Source organism: Astyanax mexicanus, chromosome 1, assembly GCF_023375975.1.
Source record: "Astyanax mexicanus isolate ESR-SI-001 chromosome 1, AstMex3_surface, whole genome shotgun sequence".
NCBI lineage: Eukaryota > Metazoa > Chordata > Actinopteri > Characiformes > Acestrorhamphidae > Astyanax > Astyanax mexicanus.
The window spans coordinates 1,291,845-1,302,500 of record NC_064408.1 but is presented as its reverse complement, the minus strand read 5'-3'; the positions used below and the strand labels follow the sequence as shown (position 1 = coordinate 1,302,500).

Sequence of the window (10,656 nt, the reverse complement as noted above, 5' to 3'; positions counted from 1 at the left end):
AAACTGCAGACATATTTTTTTAAATTATTGAGTTTTACCCCTAATAAAAGTATTATTTATGCTTGTAAAAGTAGCATAATTACTCTTATAGAACATTTGATTCTCACGCTGTAGTTATACAATGGTTATATAGTTATATTTATGTTTTTTTCTGCAGGTTCTGATCTGGAGAAGATGATGAGTGAACTGAAGAAGACTGTTTCTGGTTTGAGCTCATATGTAGATCTGTATAACTCCAGAATACAGACCCAGTTCAGCAGCGGTGAGAAATATAATATACTGTTTATGTTTAAGCAATAATGCACTCCAGGTTCGTGCTATAACCTGTAATATCGGCACTGTAGTGCTGCGGTCGTAGATCAGTGCCAATATTACAGGTCATAGCACAAATCTGGAGTGTATTATTGTGATTATACCACAGTTCCATTATCACTGTTTATTGAAAGATTTTAAAGAGGAGGAGTAAATAGGATCTGTTTGGTTATAAAAACTCCGGCAGTTAAAATAGTTCCATTGCTGCTCTGTTAGTAGCTGTGCTGTTTGGTTTGTAAGCGCTGCATCGTTGCTAGGTTACCTGTATGTGGTGGAGTAATACATGGAGAGCTTCGGTTACAGTGAATTACTGGCTGATAATGGTACTCATAGAACGCCTCTCAGCCAATCACATTGCAGAATCAGAACTAACTGTGGTATAATAAATGATAATTTAACTAATTCAGTCTGAGCTGTTTATAGAATATTGATGAATCTGATCTGATTTATACTCGGTTGCTGTGTGGATGATGGTGTTTGATTGTAGGAGCTCAGGTGAAGAAGTTAACGGATCTTCAGACTTTAATAAATAACCTCGGCTCCTCCCTCGGATCCATCTCTTCCAAACTCGAGAACCAGCAGAAGGAAACAGGTGAGAACCAAACCCCGCCCACTGGAGTATGTATATGTGTGTATGTATATATATATATATATATCTTAGCTTCTTCGACTAAAATCCTTCACAAATTAGTGCCAGTTCCATCAGTACAAAACTTAAATCTGCATCAAATTCCACCTTGCACCAAAATTACAGTTTTTAATACCAATTGCAGTGCTAAACACTAGCCATTAAAGTCTCCTTAAATCCCTGAATTAGCTAGCCTAGGTATTATAATAAAAAGTAGATATGCTATTTGTAGAGAGTTTTCTACTGGTGAAATGTGTGCTAACTTGTTAGCATGGTAGCTAAGTGATGAAATACCATACCACAGGCAGTTTTAATAAAAAAGTAAAAGCTGATGTACTATATGTAACTTTTTTGTGTAACTTTTCAAATGGTTGAATGTGTGCTAAGATAAGATAAGATAAAGGATTATTTTATCTGATTAATCCCACAATTGGGAAATTCACAATGTTAGAGCAGTACAGAGGAAAGGACAGAGAAACAGGGCAGGAAAAAATATAAACAAATAATAATAAGTATATATATACAAGAACTTTTACAGGAAATATATAAAGATACTAAAAAAAAAAAATATATATATATATATATATACAGTAAAGGAACAAATCTATACATCTAGTGCATAGAGAGATGATTATGGTAGGGTGTGACCAGTATTATTGCACAAAGAGTAACAGTGAATAAATATCAAATAGTAGATAAAAAGGTGAGAAGAATATTGCACGTTAAACATTTTGCATTAATGGTGATAAGGGGATCACAGTTCATGTAGTGAGATTGTGAGGATACTGCACATGGTGAGCATTACAGCTACACTGAGTAGTATGCAAGTAGCATGAAGTACTAAAATAGTAAACTAGTGTTTACTGAGAGCGTGGTGTGTTGTGTGTAGGAATTTATAATGCACCAGAGAAAAACAATATATTATTATTATTATTATTATTATTATTATTATTATTATTATTATTATTATTATTATTATTATTATTATTATTATTATATAAAATTAAGTTGGGTGAAAGCACAGAGCTGCTAAGTAACTCATATCGATAAGCAGAACTTGCTAGAAAATCATTATTTAAGATTTCTACAAATACAAGATATCTGTGAACACCTATTTTATTTCATGGATTTTGAGGAGGGAATAAATAGGATGGATAATTTTAGTCATCTTCAGGGGCTTAGCAGCAAATTCTGGGCCCTGTACACCCTCTATGTTAATGGGCCCCTATCCATGCCAGTAAACAAAGGAAAGTGAGCGAAAAAAAAATCAGGATTTTCATGGGCCCCTCTCCCTACTCTGGCCCTGGGTAGTCAGGTCCACTTTTCCCCCCACTACCACGCCCATGGTCATCTTTCACCATTAGCAAAGCCAGAAAATTGGACTGATACTGTAGAACACTTTTAGATCTCCTGCTGGTAAATCAAAGCATTTGGGTGATAGTTGTATAAAGTTCAGATTAAAAATACAGCTTTAGGAAAAAAAAAAAATAAGATTTCACTTAAAAATGATGATTTTCTTTGATTTTACCAAATTGAAAACCTCTGGAATATAATCAAGAGGAAGATGGATGATCACAAACCATCAAACCACCAAACTGAACTGCTTGAATTTTTACACCAGGAGTAAAGCAGCATAAAGTTATCCAAAAGCAGTGTGTAAGACTGGTGGAGGAGAACATGATGCCAAGATGCATGAAATTAAAACTGTGATTAAAAACCAGGGTTATTCCACCAAATATTGATTATTTCTGAACTCTTAAAACTTTATGAATATGAACTTGTTTTCTTTGCATTATTTGAGGTCTGAAAGCTCTGCATCTTTTTTGTTATTTCAGTCATTTCTCATTTTCTGTAAATAAATGCTCTAAATGAGAATATTATTATTTGTAATTTGGGAGAAATGTTGTCTGTAGTTTATAGAATAAAACAACAATGTTCATTTTACTCAAACATAAACCTATAAATAGCAAAATCAGAGAAACTGATTCAGAAACTGAAGTGATCTCTTCATTTTTACAGAGCTGTATATATTGCAATAAAATATAATGTAAAAGGTCTGTATTCGTTTTGATTTTAAAACAATGCATTTTTACCCATAATGCTTTGTGTTTGTGATATATTTTTCAGCCGGTCGGCAGAGCGGTCAGTACACAGAGCTGAAGGGATTCCTGAACCGGATAAACTCTTCTGTATCAGAGCTGGCAGAGAAACTACAGGAAAACGGTAAATAAATATATACTTTATTAAATACAGTAAATAAAGTGTTTTTTTTATTATTTTTGTACATGTTAACATTAAACTCATACAACTATTAAGAAAAATATATGGTATTATGTGTTTTGTTTAACACTGAAGTTACTACATGATTCCTTATGTCTTCCTTCATAGTCTGAATTATTAATTTATTGTTTTGACTGAATAAAGTGTGTGTTTTTAGTGAAGCAGCAGGATCTGGGTGTAGTTGGAGATTCTCTGGCTGCTCTGAATTTTTCTTTGGCGTCTTTTAAATCTGAACAGCTGAAGCGAAATCAGGACTCTGGTAAGAATGAGACTGTAGTTACACATTATAATACGTTATAATTTTTATTATTAAACAATAAAAGATAATAAAGAATATTTCTTTCTTCATTCTCAACAGATCAGAGAGTGATGAACACTCTGAATGAAATTAAGATAAAACTGGAAAACAAAAGTAAAGATGCAGGTAAAAACATCATTCTGACAGACTGTAATACACTACAGGAAGCGTAGGGGGCGCTCTATAATGCTCTATAATGTTCATATAATCCACAACACGCTCATTCTGACAGACTGTAATACACTACAGGAAGTGTAGGGAGTGCTCTATAATGCTCTATAATGTTCATATGACCCACAACACGCTCATTCTGACAGACTGTAATACACTACAGGAAGTGTAGGGGGCGCTCTATAATGCTCTATAATGTTCATATGACCCACAACACGCTCATTCTGACAGATTGTAATACACTACAGGAAGTGTAGGGAGTGCTCTATAATGCTCTATAATGTACATATGATCCACAACACTCTCATTCTGACAGACTGTAATACACTACAGGAAGCGTAGGGGGCGCTCTATAATGCTCTATAATGTACATATGATCCACAACACGCTCATTCTGACAGACTGTAATACACTACAGGAAGCGTAGGGGGCGCTCTATAATGCTCTATAATGTTCATATGATCCACAACACGCTTATTCTGACAGACTATAATACACTACAGGAAGTGTAGGGGGTGCTCTATAATGCTCTATAATGTACATATGATCCACAACACTCTCATTCTGACAGACTGTAATACACTACAGGAAGCGTAGGGGGCGCTCTATAATGCTCTATAATGTACATATGATCCACAACACGCTCATTCTGACAGACTGTAATACACTACAGGAAGCGTAGGGGGCGCTCTATAATGCTCTATAATGTTCATATGACCCACAACACGCTCATTCTGACAGACTGTAATACACTACAGGAAGTGTAGGGGGCGCTCTATAATGCTCTATAATGTTCATATGACCCACAACACGCTCATTCTGACAGATTGTAATACACTACAGGAAGTGTAGGGAGTGCTCTATAATGCTCTATAATGTACATATGATCCACAACACTCTCATTCTGACAGACTGTAATACACTACAGGAAGCGTAGGGGGCGCTCTATAATGCTCTATAATGTACATATGATCCACAACACGCTCATTCTGACAGACTGTAATACACTACAGGAAGCGTAGGGGGCGCTCTATAATGCTCTATAATGTTCATATGATCCACAACACGCTTATTCTGACAGACTATAATACACTACAGGAAGTGTAGGGGGTGCTCTATAATGCTCTATAATGTACATATGATCCACAACACTCTCATTCTGACAGACTGTAATACACTACAGGAAGCGTAGGGGGCGCTCTATAATGCTCTATAATGTTCATATGATCCACAACACGCTTATTCTGACAGACTATAATACACTACAGGAAGTGTAGGGGGTGCTCTATAATGCTCTATAATGTACATATGATCCACAACACTCTCATTCTGACAGACTGTAATACACTACAGGAAGCGTAGGGGGCGCTCTATAATGCTCTATAATGTTCATATGATCCACAACACGCTTATTCTGACAGACTATAATACACTACAGGAAGTGTAGGGGGTGCTCTATAATGCTCTATAATGTTCATATGATCCACAACACGCTTATTCTGACAGACTATAATACACTACAGGAAGTGTAGGGGGTGCTCTATAATGCTCTATAATGTACATATGATCCACAACACTCTCATTCTGACAGACTGTAATACACTACAGGAAGTGTAGGGAGTGCTCTATAATGCTCTATAATGTACATATGATCCACAACACTCTCATTCTGACAGACTATAATACACTACAGGAAGCGTAGGGGGCGCTCTATAATGCTCTATAATGTACATATGATCCACAACACGCTCATTCTGACAGACTGTAATACACTACAGGAAGCGTAGGGGGCGCTCTATAATGCTCTATAATGTTCATATGATCCACAACACGCTCATTCTGACAGACTATAATACACTACAGGAAGTGTAGGGGGTGCTCTATAATGCTCTATAATGTACATATGATCCACAACACTCTCATTCTGACAGACTGTAATACACTACAGGAAGTGTAGGGAGTGCTCTATAATGCTCTATAATGTACATATGATCCACAACACTCTCATTCTGACAGACTGTAATACACTACAGGAAGCGTAGGGGGCGCTCTATAATGCTCTATAATGTACATATGATCCACAACACGCTCATTCTGACAGACTGTAATACACTACAGGAAGCGTAGGGGGCGCTCTATAATGCTCTATAATGTTCATATGATCCACAACACGCTCATTCTGACAGACTGTAATACACTACATGAAGCGTAGGGGGCGCTCTATAATGCTCTATAATGTTCATATGATCCACAACACGCTCATTCTGACAGACTGTAATACACTACAGGAAGCGTAGGGGGCGCTCTATAATGCTCTATAATGTTCATATGATCCACAACACGCTCATTCTGACAGACTGTAATACACTACAGGAAGTGTAGGAGGACGCTCTATAATGCTCTATAATGCTCTATAATGTTCATATGATCCACAACACGCTCATTCATCTTTATTTCTTGTGTAAGAAGTTTATAACAGGACGCTGATGGAGATGAGACATTTGGCTTCTTCTCTGGAGTCTTTGTCCACTCAGCTTCAGAGCACAGGTCAGACAAAACAATTCTAAAATTATCATTAAATTGCTGGTTTTAATATTTTTTTCCTACATTGATTTTTTTTTCTCCTCAGATCAGAAAGTGATGACTGCTCTAAATGAAATGAAGGCAAAGCGGGAGATCCCCATTAAACCAGCAGGTAAGACTGTAGCTCCGCCCCCTCAGTGTATAACATCACAATACCTACATTTAACAAACTTTAATATCAAATAATCTAATTCTGATAACTGGTAAAGAGTCTTTCTCATCTCTGTGGAGGAATTTAGTTCCTCTCTTCTTTACAGAATTATTTTAATTCAGACACATTGAAGGATTTTATTTTCCAGCATGAACATCTAAAACTGTTTAAGATCATCCACAGCTAATCTCAATCATCCAGACTTAAACTAGACCTTTAACTCCATAACCTTTATTTAGTTTTTAATCCATTCAGAGACGGTGAACTTTAGTGTGGGTTTGTGTGCTTTGGGTCATTGTCCTGCTGCAGAACCCAAGTAAAGCACTCCTGAGCTTGAGGTCAGTAAGGAACAGATGGACGGATTTTGATTCTCCCTCAGGATTTTCTGATAAACAGCAGAATTCCTGCTGATTTAGAGAGTCATGTCTGTCATCTGCTGGTGTTGATCCACTGTGTTTTATTATCAAGTCTAAAGTCAGTGCAGTTTTGTTTTCCCACAAAATCTTACAGCACTTCATATCTTACAGCTTCCCTCTGCTGAAAACAACTTTTACAGAGATGCAGATTTCATTTTCCAGCAGCACTTGGCACACTGCCCACACTGCTCTAAAAGTATCAATTGGTCTTATATAATATTCTAATTTTCTGATTCACTGATTTTTGGGTTTTAATTGGCTGTAATCCATAATTATCACCAATAAAATTATTAAACCACTTAAAATAGATCACTCTGTGTTTAATACATTTATATAATATTAAGAGTTTCACATTTTGACTGAATTACTGAAATAAAGTAACTTTTCAATGATAATCAAATGTTTTGAGATGGCCCTGTATACACTAATGAGAGGCTGTAGCTCCGCCTCCAGTAACAGTATGGTAAATATATCTGTGTTTTGATTGGTTAAGCTGTATCCAGCTGTAAATCTGGTTGGACGTCGTTTGGATCCAGATGTTACTTCTTCTCCAGTGATCAGCTGAACTGGCACCAGGCTCGGGATTACTGCAGATCCCAGAATTCCTTTCTGCTCACAGTGGAAAGTGATGAAGAACTGGTGAGTGATGTGTATACGGTTCAATATGGGTTCTAATGGGTTCCGTATGGGTTTTGTAAAGGTTCTAATGGGTTCGTATAAGTTCTAATAAGTTTTCTATGGGTTCTAATCGGTTCTGTATGGGTTCTGTATCGGTTTTAACAGGTTCTAATAAGTTCTGTGTGGGTTCTGTAACGGTTCTGTGTGGGTTCTGTATTGGTTCTAATTGGTGCAAATGGGTTCTGTATCGGTTCTAATATGTTCTGTATGGGTTCTGTAACAGTTCTGTATGGGTTCTAATGTTCTGTGTGGGTTCTGTTACGGTTCTAATAAGTTCGATATGGGTTATATATGGGTTCTAATGTGTTCTGTCTGGCTTCTAATGGGATCTGTATGGGTTTTAATGGGATCTGTATGGGTTATAATAGGTTGTAATGGGGTCTGTTTCGGTTCTGTATGGGTTCTGTAACGTTCTATTGGGTTCTCTATGGGTTCTGTATGGATTTTGTAGTGGTCTAATGGGTTCTAATAAGTTCTGTATGGGTTCTAGTGGGTTTTGTGTGGGTTCTGTAACGTTCTAATGGGTTCTCTATGGGTTCTGGATGGATTTTGTAATGGTTCCAATGGGTTCTAATAAGTTCTGTATGGGTTCTAATGGGTTCTGCGTTACTCTCTCTGTAGATGTTTGTTCTGACCCGTACGGCGATGGAGTATTCCTGGGTGGGTCTGACGGATGAGAACACAGGACAGTGGAGATGGGACGACGGGACGCCCTACACCATGAATAAAGAGTGAGAACTTAATCATTCTGAAGTGGAAAGAAAATGATGCATGATTTAAATCATTTTTTTTGCAAATAAAAAGCTGAAAAGTGTGGTGTGCAAAAGTATTCAGCCCCCTTTTCTCTGAGTGCAACCATTTGCATTCAAAAGTTGCCTGCTAATGACTAAAGAGTAGATTACATCTGTGTGTTTAATCTAATCTCAGTATAAATACATGCTGCTCTGTGAGCCTTAGAAGTTGGTTAAGAGAATATTGGGGAGTAAAAACAGATTCATAAATCCCAAAAAACAAGGTTGTGGAGATGTTTTAAAGCAGGCTTTGTACATCTCAATGGAAAAAGTAAAACTGAAAACCTACCAAGACATGGCCGTCCACCTACACACCTACACACCTACACACCTACACACCTACACACCTACACACCTAGACACCTAGACACCTAGACACCTAGACACCTAGACACCTAGACACCTAAACACCTAAACACCTACACACCTACACACCTAAACACCTAAACACCTACACACCTACACACCTACACACCTACACACTTAAACACGGACAGCACTGATCAGAGATGCAGACAATAGGTCCATGGTCACTCTGGACGAAATGCAGAGATCCACAGCTCAGGTGGGGGAATCTGTCCGCAGGACAACAATTATAGTCGTGCACTGCACAAATCTGGCCTCTATGGAAGAGTGGGAAGAAGGAAGCCATTGAGGTGTTGCTGTGGTATAAATGCAGGTTGCTAAGGTGTTGCTAGGTAGTTGTTAAGGTATTTCCTGAATGAGTTATTTTATTGATATTAGTGCTTGCTGATCCTTGCAGGGACTGGAGTCCCGGACAGCCGGACGACTGGACGGATCACGGTTTGGGACCGGAGGGGGAAGACTGTGCTCACATCCTGAACAACGGGAAATTTAACGATTCGCACTGTTCAATAAGACTGAAATACACCTGCAAGACCAAGACCGGATAAAATACTCAAACTTCCACAGCGTTCCAACAACATTCCCACAGCGATCCTATAGCATTCCCACACCGTTCCCTACAGTGTTTCCCAGGCTTTCCAACAGCATTCCTACAGCTTCCCCACAGCGACCTTATAACGTTCCCTACAGCATTCCCTACAGCATTCCCACACCGTTCCCTACAGCATTCCCTAGTGTTCTCACAGCATTCCCTACAGCATTCCCTACAGCATTCCCAAACCGTTCCCTACAGCGTTCCCTACAGCATTCCCACACCGTTCCCTACAGCGTTCCCTACAGCGTTCCCACAGCATTCCCTACAGCGTTCCAACACCGTTCCCTACAGCGTTCCCTACAGCGTTCCCTACAGCATTCCCTAAAGTGTTCCCAACAGCATTCCCTACAGCGTTCCCTACAGCATTCCCTACAGCGTTCCCTACAGTGTTCCCACAGCATTCCCACACTGTTCCCTACAGCGTTCCCTACAGCATTCCCTAAAGTGTTCCCCACAGCGTTCCCCACAGCGTTCCCCACAGCGTTCCCTACAGCGTTCCCTACAGCGTTCCCTACAGTGTTCCCACAGCATTCCCACACTGTTCCCTACAGTGTTCCCAACAGCATTCCCAAAAGTGTTCCCACAGCATTCCCTACAGTGTTCCCTACAGCATTCCCTAAAGCGTTCCCACAGCATTCCCTACAGTGTTCCCTACAGCATTCCCTAAAGCGTTCCCTACAGCGTTCCCTACAGCGTTCCCTACAGCGTTCCCTACAGTTTTCCCACACCATTCCAGAACCTGATCAGATCAGTCTTTGATATGTAATGAGATTTTATAAGAAATGTAACTACTGAATCTGTATTTTGTATATTTTAATTAAATGTATTTGACTTTTAATAAACTTGCATTAATGATGTAAAAGTGTAATTCTTAATGCATTTTTTTGGCATCTGAATTTGAATTGTCCTATTTTGGTATGTGGGGTGGTTGATATGGGGTTGCTAGTTAGTTTGCTTTGCTATGTTTAATATGGGTTGCTAAGTGGTTGTTTGGTATCTGAAGTAGTTGATATGGAGTTGCTTTGGTATTTGAGGTGTTTGATATGGGGTTGCTGTGGTATCTGGGTGGTGGATATTGGGTTGGTGTTGTATGTGGGGTGGCTGGTAAGGGGTTGCTAAGTAGTTGCAATAGTATCTGTGGTGGTTGATATAGGGTAGGTGTGGTTTCTGGGGTGGTTGATATGGGGTTGCTAATTGGTTGGTGTGGTATCTGGGGTGTTTGATATGGGCTTGCTGTGGTATGTGGGGTGGTTGATATGGGGTTGCTAGTTGGTTGCTGTGGTTTGTGGATAATATAAATGATATAAACTGTAAGATAAAAGTTTATAGTTTCTACTTTTTGCTGTTTTGTGTGTCAGGAACGTATTTGTATATTCACACACATAAA

General features: G+C 38.7%; 1 protein-coding gene across 1 annotated transcript in view; it reads left to right on the top strand.

Moving 5' to 3' along the window:
* The window catches only part of LOC103045620 (asialoglycoprotein receptor 1-like), a 12,345-nt gene extending 2,214 nt beyond the window's left edge, over window positions 1–10,131 (top strand). Inside the window, exons 4-13 of the mRNA XM_049465478.1 lie at window positions 158–262; window positions 800–904; window positions 3,068–3,163; window positions 3,378–3,479; window positions 3,579–3,644; window positions 6,156–6,236; window positions 6,319–6,384; window positions 7,333–7,478; window positions 8,139–8,248; window positions 9,072–10,131. Of these exons, the coding sequence (XP_049321435.1) occupies window positions 158–262; window positions 800–904; window positions 3,068–3,163; window positions 3,378–3,479; window positions 3,579–3,644; window positions 6,156–6,236; window positions 6,319–6,384; window positions 7,333–7,478; window positions 8,139–8,248; window positions 9,072–9,222 (1,028 nt within the window). The 3' untranslated portion in view covers window positions 9,223–10,131. The remainder of the gene's footprint in view (window positions 1–157; window positions 263–799; window positions 905–3,067; window positions 3,164–3,377; window positions 3,480–3,578; window positions 3,645–6,155; window positions 6,237–6,318; window positions 6,385–7,332; window positions 7,479–8,138; window positions 8,249–9,071) is intronic.
* The last annotated feature ends 525 nt before the right edge of the window (window positions 10,132–10,656 follow it).